We start from the raw sequence: 26,714 nt of genomic DNA on the forward strand, positions 1-26,714 counted from the left end.
GATGTTAGAGATCCGCATGTGCTAGAACTTAATTACCAGTTTGAAATAGCACTACAATCTGGGGTTGGATTTTCATTCTGGGGTTGGGAACCCGACATCCAGATCATTCCAGTGTCCTGACGCTATTTCAGGATGAAAAGCCAGAGGGTGAACTCGGCATCCAATTAGTGACGCTGGGTGCTGCCTGGAGATGAAAACTGGCTCTGGAGTGTAATGTAACCAGGACTGGGCTTGCCGTTGCCTTGCAGATTGCAGCAGACAGGAGAGTGGAGGGCCAGGCAGCTTCACGGTGCACAGAAGTGGCCAAACAGTAAATCACAAGGTACTAGATTGTTCTACTCAAGCGATGGCAACTTTGTACCACCGCTTGAGTACCTCAGTTTAAAGAACCCTTTTACTTCAACATTTTAATTCAGCAACATCATCACATTATGGCTCCCTACAGTGCTCCCGACAGGTGTGCAACAACGTGCCCCAGACCGTTGGCCACTTTGAAAATTTCCTTCTGGCTCTCTGCAGCCTATTAAACAAGCTCTTCAATGAGCTTAATGGACAGTTAATTGGAGGCAAGTGGGCTGCTGGCTCCTCCACGCCGCCTTGAAAATTGCAGCATGTTCTGGAAGCATCGGAAGACAGATATGCCATCCGGGAGCGCTATTTCCAAAGTGCATCCGCGCTCGACCTTGCCCCCATGGGCGTTTGAAAATCCAGCCTCTGGTATCGGTTGTTTGGGAAGTCTTGCATCAGTCTGGAACCTGGGTTCAGTTAAATAATAATTATGGCCTGGATTTGGTAGTCAGCGGTGAAGCAACGCTGCTCACCACTTACCTCGAAGAAATCTGCCCACAAAGATCTAGTGATCTCCATGGCACAGATACCCCTTTCCCGACCACAGTTTAAATCTGGTGCAAAGTCAAAGGGATGTCCAGGTGTGCAGCAATACTGATAGCAGGGAACGCAGCGAATCACGCTAAATTGAGTGTGAAGAAGGGAGTTTGATAAGTGAGTGGATTTTAAGGGTTAATCTCTCAAGACTAGTTTTTGTTTTGTTTACATCTAGCAATTAATTGAAGTTCCTGTTTCAGTTAAGAGGTAAGTTAGGTTTCTTGCACTTTTAAACAAGGGGAACAAACACTCTGGGCTGAATTTTATCATTCGGCAGCCTTCTGACACAGAAGTGCCGCCACATAGACCCCACTATATTACACACGGGGGCTCATTTAAATGGAGGGGACAGAGCTACCACCCCCAATGACGTAGAGGGGGCAGCCACCGCGTCTCCGGCAACGGCGTCTGGCACCACTGTGCCATTTTTAAAGGGCTTCAAATGCTGAGAAATAATTTTAATTTTTAAAGTGATACTGTGGTGCATTGTGCTTAAAAATTGAAATAAATGCTGGAGGTCCTTTCCCACCAGCCCCCCCCCCACTCCAAATGTTTCTTTTCAGGGGCGGCACAGTGGTTAGCACCGCAGCCTCACAGCTCCAGCGACCCGGGTTCAATTCTGGGTACTGCCTGTGCGGAGTTTGCAAGTTCTCCCTGTGTCTGCGTGAGTTTCCTCCGGGTGCTCCGGTTTCCTCCCACTGCCAAAGACTTGCAGGTTGATAGGTAAATTGGCCATTGTAAATGGCCCCTAGTGGAGGTAGGTGGTAGGGAATATGGGATTACTGTAGGGTTAGTATAAATGGGTGGTTGTTGGTTGGCACAGACTCGGTGGGCCGAAGGGCCTGTTTCAGTGCTGTATCTCTAAAATAAAAAAAAATAAAAAATGAACTTTATTCCCTACCCAATATCCCCCCCCAAACCTATTCACTTTTGCCCTTCATCCCCTCCCCACCATCCCCACAACCAATAGGAATACTTTTACCCGCTCCGCGCCACCCCCCCCCCCACCGCCCTGATAATTCTACTCCTCCCGCCTCCCCACCAGTGTCTCACCTCGGAAGTTCCGAAAGTGTGCAGGTTGCGGCCAGTTGGCCATAAAGTCACGTGGGACAGCTGGTGGCAACAGGTAAGTTTATTTGCATTTTAATTTATCTAATTTCAATATTTTAATGAAGGCCCTGCTGCTTGACGAGACCAAGGCCTCGCCGCCGCCACTGCTAATATCCGGCGGGGCCTTCTTGGCGTCGTGGCAGGCCACTCCCACTCGTATTTTACGGGCTTTGTTGAGGGGCTGGTAAAATTTATCTCTGAGAGTAGCTGTAGCTAATTAATTAGGTAGCTAACTTAAACTGGTTTCTGAGCTCTAGCGAAGCTAACACAGCATTATTTTCAAAGCATAAATTCAGGGCACTCTCAGTGCTGCTTGTCTGCACAGAGTGTGAACAAGGGAGTTTGGTAAGTGAGGGAGCTCAGTTAAGAGGGGAACTAAAAATTTGGAAAAAAATAAATTTGAGTGCACAGAGCGTAAAGTGGAAGTTTGGTGCGTGAGGGAGGGGCTCCTTTCTATCTCTTTCTTCCACATTTTTTCAGCCTCCAGTAGCTGCCTCTGTCTTCTGTACAGGGGAAGAAGCGGATTGGTGAATAACTGGTAAATTATTTTACTTTTCATTGTAATAAAAAGTTTTTAAAGTTATGTTACGGCAGGACAATGCGGCCAAATGGAAGGTACGTCCTGCGGTATGTGGGAAGTCATGGATGCACCACGTGTCCTAGACTAACACATCTGCAGGAAGTGTCACCGGCTACAGAAGCTTGCGCTCTGGATTTCGGAAATCGAATGGTGGCTGGAGTCACTGTTGTGCATCCACAAGGCAGAGGACTATGTGTATAGCATGTTTAGGGAGGTGGCCACACTGCAGGTTAGGAGCATGTGGGCAGAGGGGGAATGGGTTGCCGCCAGGCAGAGCAGGAGTCCCCTAAATCTATCTTGCTTGCTAATCGGTTTTCCATTTTGGATACTGGTGAGGGTGATGGTTCCGTGGGGGAGTGCAGCCAGAGCAAAGTCCGTGGCAACACGGGTGGATCATCTGCACAGGAGGGGAGGAAGAAGAGTGGAAAAATAATAGCGATAGGGGATTCGATAGTCAGGGGATCAGACAGGCATTTCTGCGGCAGTAAATGTGACTCCAAGATGGTGTGTTGCCTCCCTGGTGCCAGGGTCAAGGATACCATGGAGTGGCTGTAGGACATCCTTCTGGGCAACGGTGAACAGCCAGAGGTCGTGGTCCACAATGGTAACAATGACATAGGTAAGAGGAGGGATGAGGTCCAGAATGCAGATTTTAGGGAGTTAGGAAGGAAATTAAAAAGCAGGCCTTCAAAAGCAGTAATCTCAGGATTACTCCCAGTGCCACGTGCTAGTGAGCTTAGGAAGAGGAGGATTGATCGACCGAACATGTGGCTGGAGAATTGGTGGAGGAGGGAGGGCATCAGATTTCTGAGGCATTAGGATCGGTTCCGGGGCAGGGGGACCTGCACAAGATGGACGGGCTACACCTTAACATGACATGACCGGAACTAACATCTGCACAGGGAGATTTGCTAGTGCTGTTAGGGAGGGTTTAAACTAGCTTGTCAGGGGGATGGGAACCTGAGGGGGAACACAAATTGGAAGGAAGTAAAGCTGGTAACAGGAGGTAGAAAGGTAGCAAGTGACATTAGAAGGCAGACGAAACAAAGGCAAACATCAACTAGGCTTAGAATGCAGAATGTCAAGATGACAAGGTTAAGGGCTCTCTACTTGAATGCAAGCAGCATTCGCAACAGGGTAGATGATTTAAAGGCACAAATAGAGGTAAATTGGTATGATCTAATTGCCATAACTGAAACGTGGCCATAGGGTGACCAAAACTGGGAACTGAATATTTGAGGATATTCAATATTTAGGAAGGACAGGCAAAAATGAAAAGGAGGTGGTGTTGCACTGATGATAAGGGATGGGATCAGTATCTTAGTAAGGGAGAATCTCAGATCGGAAGAACAAAATGTGGAATCTGTTTGGCTGGAGCTAAGCAACAGCAAGTGGCAGCAAACATTGGTAGTAGTTGTTTATAGGTCACCAAACAGTAATGGTAGTGTGGGACATGGTATTAATCAGGAGATGACAGAAGCATGTGACATGGGTAATCCAGTAATCACGTGTGACTTCAATCTGCATCCAGACTGGGCAAACCTAATGAGCACTAATGCTGTGGAGGATGGGTTTCTGGAATGTGTTAGGGATGGTTTTCAGAAACAGTATATTCAGGAACTGATTGGAGAAGAGGCTATTTTAGATCTAGTATCTCTTTCTCAATGTGGGAGCTCAGGGACACGGCTGATGTCCCTGACTCCTTCACGTGCTGGAAGTGTGTTCAGCTGCAGCTCTTGTTGGACCGCATGACGGCTCTGGAGCTGCGGATGGACTCACTTTGGAGCATCCGCGATGCTGAGGAGGTCGTGGATAGCACGTTTAGCGAATTGGTCACACCACAGATTAGGATTGCTGAGGGAGAAAGGAAATGGGTGACCAAAAGGCAAAGAAAGAGCAGGAAGGCAGCGCAGGTATCCCCTGCGGTCATCTCACTCCAAAACAGGTATACCGTTTTGGATACTGTTGGGGGAGATGGCTCACCAGGGGAAGGCAGCAGTAGCCAGGTTCATGGCACCGTGGCTGGCTCTGCTGTTCAGAAGGGCGGGAAAAAGAGTGGAAGGGCTATAGTCATAGGGGATTCGATTATAAGGGGAGTAGATAGGCGGTTCTGTGGTCGAAAACGAGAATCCCGAATGGTGTGTTGCCTCCCAGGTGCACGGGTCAGAGATGTTTCAGATCGGCTGCAGAACATTCTGAAGGGGGAGGGTGAGCAGCCAGTTGTCGTTGTGCACATAGGCACCAATGATATAGGTAAAAAACGGGATGAGGCCCTACAAGCAGAATTTAGGGAGTTAGGAGCCAAGTTAAAAAGTAGGACCTCAGAGGTAGTAACCTCAGGATTGCTACCAGTGCCACGTGCTAGTCAGAGTAGAAATGAAAGAATAGTCAGGATGAATGCGTGGCTTGAGAGATGGTGCAGGAGGGAGGGGTTCAGATTTTTGGGACATTGGGACCGGTTCTGGGGGAGGTGGGACTATTACAAATTGGACAGTCTACACCTGGGCCGGACAGGAACCAATGTCCTTGGGGGTGCTTTTGCTAACGCTGTTGGGGAGGGTTTAAGCTAATGTGGCAGGGGGATGGGAACCAAATGAGGAGGTCAGTGGACAGTAAGGAGGTAGTAACTAAAGCCTGTAAGGAACTAGATAATGAAGTCAGTGAGACTAAGGGAAAGAGTAGGCAGGGAGCAGATGATGAACGCAAAGGAACTGGTGGTCTGAGGTGCATTTGTTTTAATGCAAGAAGTGTAGTAGGTAAGGCAGATGAACTTAGGGCTTGGATTAGTACCTGGGAGTATGATGTTATTGCTATTACTGAGACTTGGTTGAGGGAAGGGCATGATTGGCAACTAAATATCCCTGAATATCGATGCTTCAGGCGGGATAGAGAGGGAGGTAAAAGGGATGGAGGAGTTGCATTACTGGTCAAAGAGGATATCACAGCTGTGCTGAAGGAGGGCACTATGGAGGACTCGAGCAGTGAGGCAATATGGGCAGAACTTAGAAATAGGAAGGGTGCGGTAACAATGTTGGGGCTGTACTACAGGCCTCCCAACAGCGAGCGCGAGATAGAGGTACAAATATGTAAACAGATTATGGAAAGATGTAGGAGCAACAGGGTGGTGGTGATAGGAGATTTTAATTTTCCCAACATTGACTGGGATTCACTTAGTGTTAGAGGTCTAGATGGAGCAGAATTTGTCAGGAGCATCCAGGAGGGTTTTCTAGAGCAGTATGTAAATAGTCCAACTCGAGAAGGGGCCATACTGGACCTGGTGTTGGGGAATGAGCCCGGCCAGGTGGTTGAAGTTTCAGTAGGGGACTACTTTGGGAATAGTGATCACAATTCCGTAAGTTTTAGAATACTCATGGACAAAGATAAGAGTGGTCCTAAAGGAAGAGTGCTAAATTGGGGGAAGGCCAACTATACCAAATTTTGGCAGGAGCTGGGGAATGTAGATTGGGAGCAGCTCTTTGAAGGTAAATCCACATTTGATATGTGGGAGGCTTTTAAAGAGAGGTTGATTAGCGTGCAGGAGAGACATGTTCCTGTGAAAATGAGGGATAGAAATGGCAAGATTAGGGAACCATGGATGACAGGTGAAATTGTGAGACTAGCTAAGAGGAAAAAGGAAGCACACATAAGGTCAAGGAGGCTGAAGAAAGACGAAGCTTTGGAAGAATATCGGGAATGTAGGACCAATCTGAAATGAGGAATTAAGAGGGCTAAAAGGGGTCATGAAATATCTTTAGCAAACAGGGTTAAGGAAAATCCCAAAGCCTTTTATTCATATATAAGGAGCAAGAGGGTAACTAGAGAAAGGATTGGCCCACTCAAGGACAAAGGAGGAAAGTTATGCGTGGAGTCAGAGAAAATGGGTGAGATTCTAAACGAGTACTTTGCATCGGTATTCACCGAGGAGAGGGACATGACGGATGTTGAGGTTAGGGACAGATGTTTGATTACTCTAGATCAAGTCGGCATAAGGAGGGAGGAAGCGTTGGGTATTCCAAAAGCATTAAGGTGGACAAGTCCCCAGGTCCGGATGGGATCTATCCCAGGTTTCTGAGGGAAGCGAGAGAGGAAATAGCTGGGGCCTTAACAGATATCTTTGCAGCATCCTTAAACACGGGTGAGGTCCCGGAGGACTGGAGAATTGCTAATGTTGTCCCCTTGTTTAAGAAGGGTAGCAGGGAATATCCAGGTAATTATAGACCGGTGAGCCTGACGTCAGTGGTAGGGAAGCTGCTGGAGAAGATACTGAGGGATAGGATCTATTCCCATTTGGAAGAAAATGGGCATATCAGTGATAGGCAACTTGGTTTTGTGCAGGGAAGGTCATGTCTTACCAACTTAATAGAATTCTTTGAGGAAGTGACAAAGTTGATTGAAGAGGGAAGGGCTGTAGATGTCATATACATGGACTTCAGTAAGGCGTTTGATAAGGTTCCCCATGGTAGGCTGATGGAGAAAGTGAAGTTGCATGGGGTCCAGGGTGTAGAACAAAGAAAAGAACAAAGAAAATTACAGCACAGGAACAGGCCCTTCGGCCCTCCAAGCCTGCGCCGATCCAGATCCTCTCGCTAAACATGTCGCATATTTTCTAAGGGTCTGTATCTCTTTGCTTCCTGCCCATTCATGTATCTGTCTAGATACATCTTAAAAGACGCTATCGTGCCCGCGTCTACCACCTCCGCTGGCAACGCATTCCAGGCACCCACCACCCTCTGCGTAAAGAACTTTCCACGCATATCCCCCCTAAACTGTTCCCCTCTCACTTTGAACTCGTGACCCCTAGTAATTGAATCCCCCACTCTGGGAAAAAGCTTCTTGCTATCCACCCTGTCTATACCTCTCATGATTTTGTACACCTCAATCAGGTCTCCCCTCAACCTCCGTCTTTCTAATGAAAATAATCCTAATCTACTCAACCTCTCTTCATAGCTAGCGCCCTCCATACCAGGCAACATCCTGGTGAACCTCCTCTGCACCACTCTCCAAAGCATCTACATCCTTTTGGTAATGTGGTAACCAGAACTGCACGCAGTATTCCAAATGTGGCCGAACCAAAGTCTTATACAACTGTAACATGACCTGCCAACTCTTGTACTCAATACCCCGTCCGATGAAGGAAAGCATGCCGTATGCCTTCTTGACCACTCTATTGACCTGCGTTGCCACCTTCAGGGAACAATGGACCTGAACACCCAAATCTCTCTGTACATCAATTTTCCCCAGGACTTTTCCATTTACTGTATAGTTCACTCTTGAATTGCATCTTCCAAAATGCTTTAGCTACTCTCTTTCTTTCTATATACCCGAAAAAGCTCTTGCGGTTTGTTTTTATATTTCTTGCCAATTTACTTTCATAATCAATTTTCTCCATCTTTATTCGCTTTTTAGTCATTCACTGCTGGTTCCTCAAAAATTCCCAATCCTCTGGCCTACCACTAGTTTTCACCGCTTTCTATGCCTTAGTTTCTGAATGGATACTCTCCTTGACCGCCTTTGTTAACCACAGGTGGTTCATCCTTCTCATCGAGTCCTTCTTTTTGACCGGGATAAATTTTTGCTGAGCGTTATGAAATATCTGCTTAAATGTCTACCACTGCTCATCCACTGACCTTCCTCTTAGTCTATTTTCCCAGCCCACTTTAGACAACTCTTTCTTCATACCTTTGTAATTGCCCTTGTTTAAGTTGAGGACACTGGTTTGAGACCCGAGTTGCTCACCCTCAAACTGAATTTGAAATTCTACCATGTTGTGATCGCTAGCCCCTAGAGGATCCTTAACTACGATAGCGCTTATTAATCCTACCTCATTACACATTACTAGATCTAAAATAAAAGCAAAATACTGCGGATGCTGTAAATTTGAAATAAAAACAAGAAATGCTGGAAATACTCAGCAGGTCCGGCAGCATCTGTGGGGAGAGAAGCAGAGTTAACGTTTCGGGTCAGTGACCCTTCTTCTGAACTGGCAAATATTAGAAATGTCAAAGGTTATAAGCAAGTAAAGCGGGGGTGGGGTCAGAGATAACAAAGGAGGCGTAGATTGGACAAGGTCACAGAATAGCTGACCAGAAGGTCACGGAGCAAAGGCAAACAATATGTTAATGGTGTATTGAAAGACAAAGCATTCGTACAGATAAAGTGTTAACGGACTGAAAATTGAACAGCAGCAAGTACAAACATGACAAAAAACAGTGGGTAAGCAAACTGAACAAACGGAGATGAAATAAAATAAATTTACAAAAAAAATGTTAAAAATGTAAAAAAAAAGAAAAAAAGAAAAAATATCTAAAAATGAAAGTAAATGGGGGGCCCATCATGCTTTGAAATTATTGAACTCAATGTTCAGTCCGGCAGGCTGTAGTGTGCCTAATCGGTAAATGAGATGCTGTTCCTCGAGCTTGCATTGATGCTCACTGGAACACTGCAGCAAGCCCAGGATAGAGATGTGAGCAGGGGGTGGGGGGGGCGCGGATGGAGTGTTGAAATGGCAAGCAACCGGACACTCAGTGTCCTGCGTGGAGGGTTCCGCAAAGCGGTCACCCAGTCTGCGTTTGGTCTCCCCAATGTAGAGGAGACCACATTGTGAGCAGCAAATACAGTATACTGCACTGAAAGATCTAAAATAGCCTATTCCCTGGTCTACAAATTCATCTTCCATGTTATCTCTGCCAATCTGATTTGTCCAGTCAATATGCAGATTAAAATCACCCATGACAATTGTAGCGCCCTTCTTACACGCCTCCATTATTTCCCGATTTATACTTTGTCCTACAGTGAGACAACTCTTCGGGGTTTCTAGACGACTCCCACCCGTGACTTCTTCCCCTTGCTATTCCTCATTTCCACCCAAAATGATTCCACATCATGATCTATTGCACCTATATCACTACTCACCACTGCACTGATACCTTCCTTTATTAACAAAGCTACCCCACTTCCTTTTTGCTTATTTTTCTCCAACATCGAATACCCTTGAATATTGAGTTCCCAGTCTTAGTCACCCTGCAACCATGTCTCTCTAATAGCTATCAAGTCAGACCCATTTATTTCTATTTGTGCCATCAACTCATCTATCTTGTTACAAATGCTGTGTGCATTCAAATAAAGAGCCTTAAGCTTTGACTTTTTACCATTATTATTCATTCTGGTTCCAAGTTCTGTTGCACTCTTCTGCTTCTATTTTCTGCCCCTTCCTGTCACACTTTAATTACCGTTCACCTCTTCACTACCCTGCACCTCTGCTCTCTCGTTTCTTTTTGATTTTTTAAACCTCCCTTCAATTGAACCCTGTCCCGACTCATTATTTTAAATTCTTATCTACAACCCTAGTTATACAATTCACCAGCATGGTTCAAATGAAGCCCGTCCCAACGGAACAGCTCTCTCCTTCCCCAGTACTGGTGCCAGTGCCCCATGAATCGAAACCCATTTCTCCCACACCAATCTTTGAGCCACGAGTGAAGTCTTGCTTCAATTGTATTGATCATTAGTTAGACCACACCTGGAGTACTGTGTGCAGTTTTGATCCCTTACCTTAGGAAAGATATTATTGCTATAGAGAGAGTGCAATGAAGGTTCACCAGACATGTCCCCGGGATGGCGGGACTGTCCTATGAAAAGAGATTGGGGAAACTGGACCTGTATTCTCTAGAGTTTCAAAGAATGAGAGGTGATCTCATGGAAACTTACAAAATACTTAAAGAGATAGACAGGGTAGATGCAGCTGAGATGTTTCCCCAGGTTGGGGAGTCCAGAACCCGGGGACACAATTTCAAATTATCTTTTCTGGGCCAGTAAGGGTGTTCATCGGTAATTTATGAAGTTAGTATGCTGTTAAAAACCAAGTCACACCTCATTCAACAAGGTGCAACTTTTTCAAGAGTTTTTACAGCAAAACTAAGTGTAAGAGTAGAAGTTCTCATCAATTCAAAGATTTTCCATTAGTTGCAGTCTGAGAGGAGGACCTCAACAGCCCACCCTCTGGAGGAGCGTAGAATCACCGACAACAACGTCTGGATTTCCTCATTATTCTGTGCATGTGAGAACTTATGCTGTAAGTATAAGTGGAGTAATGCTGGCAAGTGCTGTCAGATTCACCGCCATTGCCACCGCAAAAGCTGGACTATTATTTCTACAGTGTTCTATATCTAAATTATTGACACAATGGGCTGGATTTTAAGAGCCCAATGCCGCTCTCCACGACAGGCTCAAAAAATGGCAGCCAGAGCCACTGCAATCCCCCGTGCGGTGGCTCATTTAAATAGCGCCCCCGACAATCACGCGGGCTGTCCGACACCGGCAATGGCGTCAGCTGCCTGTGCGCAGGCACTGGTGCCATTTGTGAAGGGCAGCCAGCCCTGCTGGCACATTTAAATTTTTAAAGATACACCCCTCAAAATTTATCAAATAAAATTCTAACAGCTCTTTCCCGCCCCCAATAACAATTACATTAACTATTTGCCCTTTCCCCACAAAACATTTGCCTTCTAAATCAGAACATCCCCCCAAGACTGCACAAAGTTTAAAATTCACCCCTTCCCATCATCCCCTACACTCATTACATTTATTTGACCTAGTCTTTCTCCCCCACCCCCCAGCTCTGAAAATCTTAATTCCACCCCCCTCCCCACCAGTGTCACGCCTGCTTTCCCCAGATGGGGAAGTGAAGGCATGGAGTGCTGGCTGCCACACTGAAGATCGCAGCGGGCCCCGAGGATTGACGGTAGGTATATTTAAATGAATTCACTTAATTGATTTAAATATTGAAATGGAGGTCCCATTGCCCAGCGGCGGGTGGGGGGGGGGGGGTGGTGCCACAGAGCTTCGCCACCGCCAGGAGGATTGGGCCGGGCCCTCCCGGCATCGGCCTCCGTGGCAGGCCTCATAGAAACACTGAAAATAGGAGCAGGAGTCGGCCATTCAGCCCTTCGAGCCTGCTCCGCCTTTCATTATGATCATGGCTGATCATCCAACTCAATAAGCTGTTCCTGCTTTCGCCCCATATCCTTTGATCCCTTTAGACCCAAGAGCTATATCTACCTCCTTAGAGAGATACAGCACTGAAAACATACAATGTTTTGGCCTCAATTGCTTTCTGTGGTAGCGAATGCCACAGGTTCACCACTCTCTGGATGAAGAAGTTTCTCCTAATATCAGTCCTGAAAGGTTTACTCCGTATCCTGAGACTATGGCCCCTGGTTCTGGAATCCCCCACCATTGGAAACATCCTTCCTGCATCTATCCTGTCAAGTCCTGTTAGAATTTTCTAGGTTTCTATGAAATCCCCCCTCACTCTTCTGAACTCCAGTGAACATAATCCTAACCGACTCAATCTCTCCTCATACGTCAGACCTGCCATCCCAGGAATCAGTCTGGTAAACCTTCGCTGCATTCCCTCTATAGCAAGAACATCCGTCCTCAGATAAGGACACCAAAACTGCACACAATATTCCAGGTGTGGCCTCACCAAGGCCCTGTATAATTGTAGCAAGACATCCCTGCTCCTGTACTCGAATCCTCTCGCTATGAAGGTCAACATGCGGGCGGCACAGTGGCTAGCACCGCAGCCTCACAGCTCCAGCGACCCGGGTTCAGTTCTGGGTCCTGTCTGTGCGGAGTTTGCAAGTTCTGTGACGCGTGGGTTTCCGCTGGGTGCTCCGTTTTCCTCCCACAGCCAAAGACTTGCAGGTTGGTAGGTAAATTGGCCATTGTAAATTGCCCATAGTGTAGGTAGGTGGTAGGAGAATGGTGGGGATGTGGTAGGGGATATGGGATTAATGTAGGATTAGTATAAATGGGTGGTTGTTGGTCGGCACAGACATGGTGGGCCGAAGGGCCTGTTTCAGTGCTGTATCTCTAAATAAAAAATAAATACTATTTGCCTTTTTTATCGCCTGTTGCACCTGCATGCTTACCTTCAGCGACTGGTGTACGAGAACACCCAGGTCTGCTGCATATTCCCCTCTCTCAGTTTAGAGCCGTTCAGATAATAATCTGCCTTCCTGTTTTTGCTACCAAAGTGGATAACCTCACATTTATCCACATTATACTGCATCTGCCATGCATTTGCCCACTCACTCAACTTGTCCAAATCACCCTGAAGCCTCTCTGCATCCTCCTCACAACTCACCCTCCCACCCAGTTTTGTGTCATCTGCCAGAACCATCTTCCAGCATCATCCCCCCACCATGGAGCCCGACATTGGTGAAATCCAGCCCATAGAACCAGTCTTTGAAGGGAAGTGACATATGCAAGCAGAAGACAGCCATTCTGCTCCAGCAAAACCAAGGATCATCCACAAGGTGAACGGACAGTTACTTATTATTATTTTAGCTATGAGGAGAGGTTGGATAAACTCGGATTGTTTTCACTGGAACGACAGAGGTGGAGGGGCGACATGATAGAGGTTTACAAAGTTATAAGCGGCATGGACAGAGTGGATAGTCAGAAGCTTTTTCCCAAGGTGGAAGAGTCAGTTACTAGGGGTCATAGGTTTAAGGTGAGAGGGGCAAAGTTTAGAGGGGATGTGCAAGGCAAGTTCTTTACACAGAGGGTGGCAAGTGCCTGGAACTTGCTGCCGGGGGAGATGGTGGAAGCAGGTACGATAGCGACGTTTAAGAGGCATCTTGACAAATACATGAATAGGATAGGAATAGAGGGATATGGTCCCCGGAAGTGCAGAAGGTTTTAGTTTAGGCAGGCATCAAGATCGGCGCAGGCTTGGAGGGCCAAATGGCCTGTTCCTGTGCTGTTCTTTGTTCTATTATTCTGGTAGCACTAGCTGTTTTTTTTTATTCTTTCATGGGATGTGGGCGTCGCAGGCCAGGCCAGCATTTATTGCCCATCCCTAATTGCCCTTGAACTGAGTGGCTTGCTAGGCCATTTCAAGGGCATGTGAGAGTCAACCATATTGCTGTGGATCTGGAGTCACATGTAGGCCAGACCATGTAAGGACAGCAGATTTCCTTCCCAAAAGGACATTAGTGAACCAGATGGGTTTTTACAACAATCGACAATGGTTTCATGGCCGTCATTAGACTAGTTTTAAATTCCAGATTTTTTTTTTTTATTAATTGAATTCAAATTCCACCTTCTGCTGTGGTGGGATTCGAACCCATGTCCCCAGAGCAATACCTGGGTCTCTGGGTTACTAGTCCAGTGACAATACCAGTACGCCACCGCCTTCCCTAGGTGTGGAAATGCTGGCCAGGATTGTCCCAGGCAGTCTTGAACATCCACCTGAACTGCCAGAACAGGCAGACAGGGTCTCAATTAAACATCTCTTCAGAAGGATGGCAGCACTCCCTCAATATTGCACTTACATTGCCAGAAATCAATCAACTTTGCAACCTTTTCAACAGCAAACTCTAAACTCAAACATAATCGAAGAACAATGACTGAATAATTGATTGATCCTTTCAAAAGAAAAACAACTTCTGGACTTGGTTTCCTTGACTAAAGGATTTGTTAAAAAGACTTGCATTTATTTAGTCTCTATCATGAATTCAGGATCCCAAAGCACTTTACTGCCAGGGAAAAACTTTTGAAGTGCAGTAACTGTTGTAATATAGGAAATGTGGCAGCCAAATTATGCACAGCAAGTTCCCTCAAACTGCAATGAGATAGTGACCAGATAATTTGCTTTAGTGATATCGACTGAGGGTTAAATATTGGACAGAGCACCAGGGATAATTCCCCTGCTGCTCTTGGAAAGAGAGATTTTTTACGTCCACCTGAGAGAGCAGGTCGTTCGTTGCTTCCACTTCCAAAGATATATACACAATTTTATCTGCAAAATTACTGTTTCATTATTTTTATTTTATCACTGGAAATCAGAAGATGTGTGCTTCAAAGAAAAATCTATAGGTCATGTACTTGCATCTGTAGCCTCAGTATCAATTCAGGTGCCAGAGCACTTGGTTGCTTTAAACCCAGATTTCTGAATGTATCTCACTTCACAATTCACGAGAGAAGGCACACTCGAACCTTAATATAACAGAGAAACTTACTTACCTTTGACCATTGGGAAAATATGATTAACATACACATATTGACTCATAAAACATAGTCTTTATTCCAAATTCAACCTATCCTGCAAAATTAGAATTTCCAACAATATGAAACTTCACTGTAGCCATTCAATATCAAGTGTTAAAAGAACCACTTACTGGTAATGTTCTGGACTTTGCAGAGCATTTGCTCGCAGTAATCCAAAAAGCGCAACATGACAGTTCTCCGAGGTGTTTAGATCAGATTCTTTGCCTTCTCTAATCATCGTCCGCTTAAGGAGACTTGAACACTTCAGAGCAAGCTCCAAAGCATCCATCCAACATCTTCCTGTAAGAGTTTAAAAGGTGTGTTAGAACTCAGAAAGCCAGATGAAGGACAGAACACTGGAGCCTAAGGGCCAGATTTTATTCCGGTGACAGGGGTCCTGGCAGGGGGCCGGAACGAGGGGGAAGAACCCACCTCGGCCCTCTGTCAGACCCCTGTTGCAACCACACGGTGGGCAGCCAATTAACTGCTGCCGGCCAATTGCAGGAGGCCATGCAGAGGAGAACACTGGAGAATTCCCCAGTGGGGTCGGGGTTGGCAGGGAGATTCAGGCAGGTCCCTGTGACCCAGGTACCCCACCCGATCCCACTAGGAAGCCGCCAGGCTGCGGTGGCGGGCCCCTCTGCCTGCAACAAAATTGAGATGGAGGCAGGAAGCGGCCCTTAAGTGGCCATTTAATTGTCCACTTAAGGGATTCAATTGGCTTGGGATGGGAAGGCCGTCTTCGGGGGCTTCCTGTCCAGAACAAAATGGCAGCAGCCCGGGCAACATAAGTAACGGTGCCCCTTGCCATTTTGTTTGCCCCCCCCCAGCCTGCCTCCATGCCCGTCTCCAAGGGCAGAACAAAACCCTGCCCTGGGTCTTTGTAAATAAAAGCTTTTATGTATAGAGACACACATTACAGATTGTGCACCTCTAATCAAACACCTCTTTCAGCTTGCTCCTATATATATGAGCACAGTTGAAGCCCCATTAATACCTCCACCTCAGTACAATTAAAACCAAACTGATGTATACTATTAACAGGATGTACGTTATTGACATTTAAAACAGCTATATTACACCAAATGTGCAAGTGGGAAATACGTTTAAACTATTCCAGTTATATTTTAAATAAAAACTCAAATTTCACTGGCTTAATAGCTTCATGAAAGAATCACATGGCAATAAAATGAGCTGTAGCATTTTAAAATTAAATACTTTTGATAATAAATGGTTTAATTTTTTTCTCCGACAGAATTGGTCAACACTGTGGCAATTTACCTTAACCGTGACCAGGTATAGGGTCACAGGAACCATAGATGCGAGACTAATAAGAGGTCTGCTTGCAGGACATGATTTTCAAATCTTTTATCTGCAAGACATTACTTTTAACCCTTAAAAAATGTACTCAAAGAGGTAAAATAATGTTCATTCTACCAGGGGAGAGGCTCTTTTAAATGGAAGAGAGGAAACTGAACAAATACCATCTCATAATTCTGCTCATTTTTGCCATCTTCATTGGTGCCTTTAGGAGGTAATTGGCTCGTCGATTAATACACTTACTTAACACAACATTCCATGAAAACCTAACTTTTTACACTAAATTCTTACCATCAGATTCCGAAGCAGCTCGAAATATCAGGTAACTACTGGGCAATGGCTGAGTTATGGACCCAACAGTTTCACCTTTAGGACCCTTTAAAACAAAGTTGCATTCAGTGCATTATATATTCTGAATAGTATCTCCTGAACATAAATTTACATCACACAAAAAATTGGGGCTCTTTTTTTTATTAGAACAGTGCAGATGACTGGAAAAATTAAACAAGTGTTTAAAATTAGGAAAGGATAGGACAGGGAAGGCAAAAGCAGATTATTCCCTGTAGTTAAGGGGTCTAGATTGAGGGACCATAGTTACAAGATTAAATATAAGGTATTTAAAAGATGCCAGGAGAAACTTCCTCACAGAGTTGAGATCTGGGCAATTCGTTTTCAGCGTTAGTGGTTAAGGCAGAAACGAGGTTAACATTTAAGATTAGCTTGGGGCGGCAGAGAAGGAAAAGGGATTAAAGCGATATGGGAACAGGCTGGGTAAATGTGATTAGAACCATTTGTTCATGTGGAGGATAAACACCAACATGGACTGGTTGGGCTAAATGGCCTGTCCCCATATATTTCTATGTACAACTTCAATTAAATGAACAGTACTGTCTGTTGGGAGTGGAGTACATGGCTGGTGTCAGCTGAAATTCAGCACTTTGTCAATGTATGCTATTTTGGAATGTAACAGCACGCTGAAAAAGAACCAAGGAAGTGAGTAACTATAAGACCAGCCTGATGCGCAGAACAATTGCTGGATATTAACAAAAAGAAAATTATTTCCCCATAGTTTAGTTAGCAAATGCACTGGGTGGTGGAATACGGAGATATACAGATAGCCGGTCCAAAAACAATCCCCGTTTGCTAATGAATTGGCAGATTTTCGCTGGGCAACAGAGGAGGTACGATAATAAAAGCAAAATACTGCGGATGCTGGAAATCTGAAATAAAGGGTCACTGACCCGAAAAGTTAACTCTGCTTCTCTTTTCACAGATGCGGCCAGACCTGCTGAGTGGTTCCAGCATTTCTTGTTTTTATTTTATATTATATTAGAGGAGGTATTATAGTTGGTTTCGCTGTTCCAAGGCTGGGGGAGTGGGCATGGGTTGGCTCTAAAAGCACATACACAAATTCCACTCCTGCTCGTCAGTAAAGTGATTCCTTTTGAAAAATGTATGCATGATTATTAGGTTCATCTGTGATGCCCACCACAATCAAACAGCCAGCAAACACTGCTTTGGCTTTTTCGCCAAGATTCAAAGACCTGCCAACAACTGCTGAACTGTACCACCAATATGAGCTACTGCCTTTAAGATCTTCAACCAGAAAATTAGGGCATTTCAGCATTGGGGGGCGGTTGTGGTGGAGGCAGAAGAACTAGTGTACAATCTTACTTTTGTAAGATTGCACAGTAATTTCATGGATTTCTTTCTCATGTAGTTAACACAACATTGGTTATTTTCTGATCTTCTTGCAACAATTGATTCTGGTTGTTTCAGTGAAATAAATGATTCATCAGTACTAACGAAATCTGAAAGGAAGCACACTAAATTCACCTGTAGCAGAAAAGAAAGATTGTACTCTTCTCTCATTGGCTTAAATGACCAACTTAACCCCCTGACTGAAGTATACAACTGCATGAAAGTCAGAGCACAACCCATCATACAGCTGCATATGTAACATTTGCAGGATTCTCCCTCAACCCATTATAGTGAGGCACACAGTCGTCAGTGTGGAATTACATATTCCTACAGCACCGGTGTCTTTGAAATCTGGGGCCTGCGATATGTTTCAGTCCTAGCTGGAAATTTTACTGTTGTTCAGAAAAAAGTATTGTATTTAAACTTTAAAAATAAATTAGACAAAAGATAAATGCTTATAGTATTCATTAATCAGGTTAAAATAATGGGAATGTGAAACAAGAAAGCACAAGGGATGAGGGAAAACAGGGGCAAAGAAGTTTTTAAAATTTTGAAGCAAGCTTTTGACTTAGTATACAATCAATATTACAATAATAAAATCATGACTAAATTGCAGTAATTTTATTTTTGTATGTTAAAGCATGTTCCTGCATCAGTCTGTAAGAAAATTTAAAACAGATTGGCCAAGGAGCCCTGAGGGCAAGGCATCCATCTGTTTATGTCAAGTAAAGCTTTGTGACAAAAATCCAAGGTTCAGTGAGATTTTTATATTAAAACATCAATCTGAAACATTGTAGGGAGCACAAACACAAAAGAAAATCTAAAATTGGATGTACGTAGGGAAAAATATCCATAAATTTAGTGGCTGCTCATTTTCTGAGTGACAACACCTGCATATATGAAAAACAGTAAAATCTGAGGACCAAATTCTGCAGTTCAATTCCAAAAGCACTTTGCATATCAAGACCTGTATGGACATTCCAGCATCCAGGATTCCCATTTCCATAGTTATAATTCATTAATAGAAAGAAAAAAGATGCCTCCACAAACCTTTACAGCCCAAATGGATTGCTCCAAGGGGTGAAAGACTTTAAAACAGAAGCCATCCTTCTTTGATGGCCGCTCAATGAGTTCACAGGCATTCAGAAGTACTGTTCCCACCCATTGGCCATTCTTTGGGGTTTTGTAGATCAACAACACTCCAGGCTTCAGTACACACCACAGCTTTGTCCAACTTTTCAAAGTTCCACGAATCTAACAAAGATGAAGAACATTTTTGTTTAACTGAAAAGATCCGATGCTCAAAAAAAACATTTCTCCAGAAATATGAACGTACAAATCATATTTTCACTGATATGACATTGCAAACGCAATCACCAGTTTTCATGGATTTAAAAAAAAAAATTGAAATAGTTTGTCCTGAAGCTGAAAACATACAAACATTCTTTACTGATAACAGATCAAGGTTGGCAAGGAGAATTAATAACCATACAATGAGTTCCTTTCATTATTAAAAATGACCTAATTCACAATATTGCTCATCAGTTATCTCGCCTGTTTCACAAGTGATAACTGTTACATCCCCCAGCCGGGCATGATATATTGTTCTATTTATGGTATGTGAGTGGTCATAAAAGTACAAATTAAAAACAAAAATACTTAATACCAGACAATCTGCGTGAACCAACATTTATATTTATATGGAATTCAGGACAATGCAACATGAATTAGATGTCACTTGGGGCCATCACATATCTTTCAAATATTTCACCAGCCACTTTCTATCAATTGCCAACATCATGGCTGTTTTGTGATGACACCACAAAGTTACTTAACTGTCTTCCAGGTGTCACTTACATTTGTACAAGGAGTTCCCAATCCCAGTTGAAATGCTCATGGTCTGTTATCATGTCTGATAAAATGTATCTGAATTTATAAAAAGGGCTGTATATACAATATGCATTTATAGGTATGAGATATAAAATTCAGCAGTGAGAATGACAACTTCCTTGATATCATAAGTTAACACCATTACCCATTTTCTTTTCCCGCTCTCTTGAAAGTTAATTCCAGCTGGAGTATTGCCCCAGAGGCACCTGCAGCTATCCGATACCTTGCACCAGTCACCATTCCATGTGTGAATGTAGACAGTATTGACAGGTTACATGTCATGGAGTTCATCACAGTACTATCTGCTGGGGATTCACTAGACAGCAACCCATTATGATGTCCACTGAAACTAACCTAACTATTCAGACATTCATGACCAACAACCTCGGTTCCTTACAGAGCCTTGTGAACTTGCAATGATAAGTAAACAATGTATACAAGACTTGGAACAAAAGGTCACATCTACTGGATGCTCCAGTTTTCTACAAAATTTGAACATTACCTGCAATTGGGTAATGCAACTCAATGAACACAAGGAAGAAAGCACTCCTTTGATATTGTTTGGATCATCAATTTTCATCCCTGTGAAACAAGGCACTTATTTCCATTTCAAAATGAATCCTAAAGCACTTTTTAGAATTGTTTTAAACTATTAAATGCATAAATCCTTTAAGAAGATTTGCATTTACTTTTACATGGCAACTCAAACTATCTGCAAATGTAAATTTCACCAAGTTTGTGTGCCTCTTGCAACAGGCTGCTGTTATGAAAGTGTTTCTATATTTTTTAAGTATATGTTTTTGAGGACTTATATTTAAATTGTGAAGTTGGATTCATTGGAAGGCTGAAGATTTCATACAAGCTAGACTTTGCTTTGTTGTTGACAGTTCATTGAAAGAACACTGAAATGTTGTTTAAAAGCAGCCTGGCTAGAAGTCATGTGCTTTAAGCAATAAACAACAGAAACCTTGGTGACCTGGGGAAGATGTTTACACAGAAGTGACAGGTCAAGATTTATAGGGGTCAGGAGGCTTGAGTCTTGAGATATTGTTTTTGGTTTTGCTTTGGACAGTGTGTTGGGGTGTGAACTGTTTTGAAGACAGTTGGAGAAAACCAACCAAGAGAGCAGCCACCATCAGCTCACCCTCTTCCATCTCTTTGAGAACTTCCTGAGAATCAAGTGTAAGAAATAGAGAAACTGATGCTGCATTTCTACTGAAATGCCTGCCAAACTGATCCTCAACGTCACCTGAAAGGAACTGCTCTAGAAAGATCCCAGTGACGGCCATCTATACGTATTTGGGACACTGGACCAAAAAAGGGACAACTGACATCTTTCCATATCTTCTCTTTTTTCTCAAAGAATTAACAAGTATTTGGCCAAAGTATTATTTTTGTCTTTGTTTTTTGTAACAGACCTCTGCAGAGAAAATTTCTGTATGTTTGAGTTTGTGTGTGGTGAATTTAAAAAGGGGAACGTTCATTTTTTTAAATATGTGTGTTAATGCTTTGCTTCGTTATTGGTTAAGTTTTGTTTTGTAATAAACTGATAATTTTGTTGTTAATTAAAGAAACCTGGTTGGCATATTTTATTCTGGGATAAAGGGTAGAGTATATGATTTACTGCATCGGTTATTGGGTAAATATTTTAAAAAATATATGTTGTGACCTGTGGAGAAGTGGAACTAGAAAAGACAGTACACTCCTCCTGCCTCGATCGTAACACTGCATACATTCTTATAGATTCCTAAAACATTGCAAATCAGCTTAAGTTTACAAATACCAGCTATGGATTCAGAAAGAGTGATGGATATATATAGTTTCACAATCAGCAGATAATCTGCGTGCTACATGAAAGCATCAAAGAGACAGAGTTGCAAACAGGGGAAGAAACAAAAACAAACAAATGGCTTCATTTAATATGATCCAACAAGGAAAATCGCTTTCAAACAAGAAGTCCTTTGGATAGTGACAGAAACATTAGTGAGTTGGTGGGTCTGCTTTAGAACAGGTATGTTCACTCATCAACAGCAACTCTATGGCTCAAAATATATGCTCATTCTTTAGAAAAACCTTCCGTTTTGACACTGAAAATGAACATTGCAGATTGACTCAGTGACAACAATATGATGTCAATCTTTTTCCTGCTGGCTTTTCAAAGGCTAAAACCCCACACAAACATTGAAGAAAAATTGCTCCTATTTGCAGAATATGCAATGGAACTTAACAATTCACTTATCCTTTTATCTTTATGTTCGAGAGAAATTCGGCAGATCAGGCAGAAAAAAAGGATTGGGGAAGAAGAGAGGACAAAGAATTAAGGAATAACAGAGATGAAGGTTTTGCTGTTTATAATTTCAGCAGGCCGAATACCTCAGTCACTTTATTACTGTTAGTATTTACTTCAACATCAATGGCTGAGGTGAAAATGCAAAAACAAACAGAAGGTCCCAGCAAACAGGAATTTCTATAAATTAGTTGGAAAGTTAAGGATTAAAAATTAAATGTTCCCATGCATCTGCTGCCCTTGTCCTTCTAGGGTGTGGAGGTCGAGGATTTGGCGGGTGCTTTCGAACAAGCCTTGGCGAGTTTCTGCAGTGCATCTTGTAGATGGTGTATACAGTTGCCACCGAGCGCCAGTGGTGGAAGGAGTGAATGGTTAAGGTGGTGGATGCGGTTCTGATCAAGCAGGCTGCATTGTTCTGGATGGTGTTAAGATCTTTGAGTCTTGTCGGAGCTACACTTGTCCAGACAAGTGGGGAATATTCCATCACACTCCTTACTTGTGCTTTGAAGATGGTGGACAGGCTTTGGAGCGTCAGGAGGTGAATCACCGCTGTAGAATTCCCAGCCTCTGACCTGCCCTTGAAGTCACAAATATGTATGTTGCTGGTCCAGTTGATTTTCCAGTCAAATCATGACCCACCCCCCACCCCACCCCAGGATGTTGATAGTGGTGGATTCAGTGATAGTAATGCCATTGAATATCAACGGGAGATGGTTAGATTCTCTCTTGTTGGAGATGATCATTGCCTGGCACTTGTGTGGCGTGAATGTTATTTGCCACTTATCAGCCCAAGCCTGAATATTTTCCAAATGTTACTGCATGCCAGCGTGGACTGCTTCATGAGCAAAGAGTTGTGAAAGGAACTGAACAATGTGCAATCATCAGCGAACATCCCCACTGCTGACCTTATGATGGAGGGAAGGTCATTGATAAAGTAACTGAAGATGGTTGGGACTGGGGCACTGCCCTGAGGAACTACTGCAGCAATGCCCTGGGACTGAGCTGATGACCTCCAATAACAACAACTATCTTCCTTTGTGCCAGGTATGACTCCAGCCAAGTGCAGAGTTTTCTCCATGATTCCCATTGACTTCAATTTTGCTAGGGCTCCTTGAAACCAAACTCAATCAAATGCTGCCTTGATGTCAAGTGCAATCACTCACCTCACCTCTGGAATTCAGCTCTTTTATCCATGTCAGAACCAAGGCTGTAATGAGGTCTCGAGCCAAGTGGCCCTGGTGGAACCCAAACTGAGCATCGGTCAGCAGGCGATTGGTGAGTAAGTGCCACTTGATAACACTGTCAACGATACCTTGCTTCACTAGGCTGATGATGGAGTGTAGGCTGACAGGGTGGTAATTGGCCGGATTGGATTTGTCCTGCTTTTTGTGGGCAGGACATAACTGGGCTATTTTGCACATTGTTGGGTAAATGCCAATGTTGTAGATGTATAGGAACAGCTTGGCTTTGGGCTTGGCTAGTTCCGTAGCACAAGCCTTAAACTCGACAGCCGGGATGTTGTCAGGGCCCATAGCCTTTTCAGTATCCAGTGCCTTCAGCTGTTTCTTGACATCATGTGGAGTGAAATGAATTGGCTGAAGACTGACATCTGTGATCATGAGGACATAAATAGGAGGCCGAAATGGATCATCCACTTGGCACGTCTGCTGAAGATAACTGCAAAAGCTTCAACCTTGTCTTTTGCACCAACATGCTGGGCTCTGTCATTATTGAAGATGGGGGTGTTCATGAGCCCTTCTCCTCCCGACAGTTATTTAATTGTCCATCACCATGCAGGACTGCAGAACTTGGATTTGATCCACTGGTTGAGGGATTGCTTCGCTCTGTCTATAACATGCTGCTTCCACTCTTTAGCATGCATATAGCTCTGTGTTGTAGCTTCGCCAGGTTCACACCTCTTTTTTTTTAGGTATGCCTGGTGCTGCTCCTAGCATGCTCTCCTACACGCCTCATTGAACCAGGGTTGGTCCCCTGGCTTGATGGTAACGGTAGAGTAAGAGATATGCTGTACAGATTGTGGTTTTAGACAATGCTGCTGCTGCTGATGGCCCACAACGTCTCAAGGATGCTCAGTTTTGAGCTGCTAGATCGGTTCTGAATCTATTGCATTTATCATGGTGGGAGTGTCATAACACAATAGAGGATTTCCTCAGTATGAAGACAGAACTTTGTCTCCATGAGGACTATGTGTTGGTTGCTCCTACCAATAGTCATGGATAGATGCAGCTTCAACAGGTAGATTGGCAAGGATGAGGTCAAGTAGGCTTTTCCCTTATGTTGGTTCTCTCACCACCTGCCGTAGCTCAGTCTGGCAGCTATGTCCTTCAGGACTCAGCCAGTAATGGCGCTACAAACCATTCTTGGCGAAATAAGTGTTAACTTACAAGGGTTAAATTCCAAGGAGAGATTACAAAACCTAGAGTTAGATTCCCTCGAAGTTAGAAGGTTAAGGAGTGATTGGATTGATGTTTTCAAGATATTACAAGGAACAGATAGGGTGGATAGACAGACTCTATTTCTGCTGGTTGGGGAGTCTAAGGCTGGGGGCATAATCTAAAAATTAGAGCTAGACCTTTTAGGAGTGAAATTAGAAAACACCTTTTCACGCAGAGCATGGGAGAAGATTGGACTCTCTTGCACAAACAGAAATTGATGCTAGATCAGTTGTTAACTTTAAAACTGAAATTGACAGATTTTTGTTAACTCAAGTTATCAGGTATGTGGGGAAAAGGCAGGACTGTGCAGTTAAGTTGCTGATCAGTCATGATCTCATTGAATGGCAGAACAGGCTGGAGGGGCTAAATGGTTCTTCCTATTCCTATCAGTCAACATTGAGGACACGCAGGGCCACTCCTCCCAACTGCATACCACTGCGCTGCCACCTTTGGTGGGTCTGTCATATCCAGAGATGCGGATGGACAAGTCTGGGACGTTGGCTCTTAAGTATGATTCTGTGAGTAAGACTACGTTAGGCTGTTGCTTGATTAGTCTATGGGACAGCTCTCTGAATTTTATCACAAGTCCCCCAGATCTTAGTGAGAAAGAATTTGCAGGGTCAAGTGGGCTGGATGTGCCTTTGTTATTTCTGGTGTCTAGGTTGATGCCGGGTGGTCTATTTGGTTTTATTCTTATTAGACTTTGTTGTAGTGGTTTGATACAAATGAATGGCTTCCCTTCAGAGGGCAGTTAAGAGTCAGCCACATTGCTGTGGGTCTGGAGTCACATGTAGGCCAGACTGGGTGAGGACAGCAGGTTTCCTTCCCTAAAGGACATCAGTGAATCAGGTGGGTTTTTCCAACAATCCGATAGTTTCATGATCATCATTTCTTATACTAGCTTTTTATTCCAGTGTTCTTTAATCAATTGAATTACAATTCCCAGGTGCTGTGGGATTTGAACTCATATCCACTGATCAGTAGTCCAGTAACATAACCACAATGCTACTGGACTCAATGTTTGTTTTTGCAAGTAGGCCCTGCAAGCAATTTGTTCAACAATATTCATGATTTTGTAGTACTGCACTTAAATAATTGCAAAGTCAGTTTAGTTGTTACAAATTTTTGAAATTGGGGTGGTTCTCTACTTTAGCTATCAGAGAAAGATCAAACTGCACAAACTAATCAAACTTCCAATGATATGTGACTGCACTGCAAACAAAAATCTATATCCATTTGTTTTTTTTTTAATCCTCACATAGATAATAACAATGCCTCACAGGATTGCAGAGCAGCATGGGCAATGAATGAGAAGAGATTTGGCTCCTGTGATCATTCATTGGCTGTTATACGTTTAGTAGTTGACACCTGGCTAGACTTCCCTGCACCAGCCCTATATGTGGACTCTGCAGCCTGGCCAGGTGGGGCATAGTGAATTGCCATTGTCCCCATTAAAGCCCCACATCTCTACCTTTCCCCAAACTGCAATGAGATAGCAGTAAAAGAGAAAGGGAGAGTGACAAAGAGATAGTGAAAGAGAAACTGAAAAAATGAGGGGTAAGAGAGAGAAATGGTATCAGGAGTAGGTCATTCAGCTCTGCTCGCCTGTTCTACCATTCAATTAGATCATGGCTGATCTGTAAATAGAAGTGAAGGAAAGGAGGAAATGCTGACATCAGTATCAGTAATCAATGGGATGACAGAGAAACAAGAATCATCAATTCTCCGTAAGAGAACCAGACCATGTTTGCCTTCAGTTTGTTCAAGAAAGATTTTGAATATATTCTGCTATATTTAAAGCAGATTAGGCAGAATGAATATTTGGCACGGTAGAAATGGAGGAAGATTTCTGTTCCAGATTCTGTGTGTTCTATCTTTCTGGAAAGCTCATTGGAAAGATGACTTTCAACCACATTCCTGAAGAACCTGCTTCATGTATATTGAGGAATCTAAAACTTAGCTAGAATAATAGATAAAGGGAAAGAGAGAGAGAAACACAGGAAACAGAAACAATCTGTGACAAAAACAAGAAATGCTGGAATCACTCAGCAGGTCTGGCAGCATCTGTGGAAAGAGAAGCAGAGTTAACGTTTCAGGTCAGTGATCCTTCTTCGGAACTGACAAATATTAGAAAAGTCACAGATTATAAGCAAGTGAGGTGGGGGTGGGGAAAGAGATAACAAAGGAGAAGGTGCAGATTGGACCAGGCCACATAGCTGACCAAAAGGTCATGGAGCAAAGGCAAACAATATGTTAATGGTGCAAAAACAAGAAATGCTGGATTCACTCAGCAGGTCTGGCAGCATCTGTGGAAAGAGAAGCAGAGTTAACGTTTTGGGTCAGTGACCCTTCTTCGGAACTATGTTAATGGTGTGTTGAAAGACAAAGCATTAGTACAGATTAGGTGTGAATACACCGAATATTGAACAGC

General features: G+C 43.7%; 1 protein-coding gene across 7 annotated transcripts in view; it reads right to left on the reverse strand.

Annotated features, from left to right (window-relative positions):
• osbpl8 (oxysterol binding protein-like 8) overlaps positions 1–26,714 on the reverse strand; it is a 435,666-nt gene that overhangs the window by 74,773 nt on the left and 334,179 nt on the right. For all 7 annotated transcript variants that reach the window (XM_068050088.1, XM_068050083.1, XM_068050086.1 and 4 more), the window contains 3 exons: positions 18,701–18,904; positions 16,241–16,325; positions 14,761–14,929 (listed from right to left, as the gene is read on the reverse strand). In XM_068050088.1, the coding sequence (XP_067906189.1) occupies positions 14,761–14,929; positions 16,241–16,325; positions 18,701–18,904 (458 nt within the window). The remainder of the gene's footprint in view (positions 1–14,760; positions 14,930–16,240; positions 16,326–18,700; positions 18,905–26,714) is intronic.

This window comes from Heterodontus francisci, chromosome 18 (genome assembly GCF_036365525.1).
Source record: "Heterodontus francisci isolate sHetFra1 chromosome 18, sHetFra1.hap1, whole genome shotgun sequence".
In the NCBI taxonomy this organism is placed as follows: Eukaryota; Metazoa; Chordata; class Chondrichthyes; order Heterodontiformes; family Heterodontidae; genus Heterodontus; species Heterodontus francisci.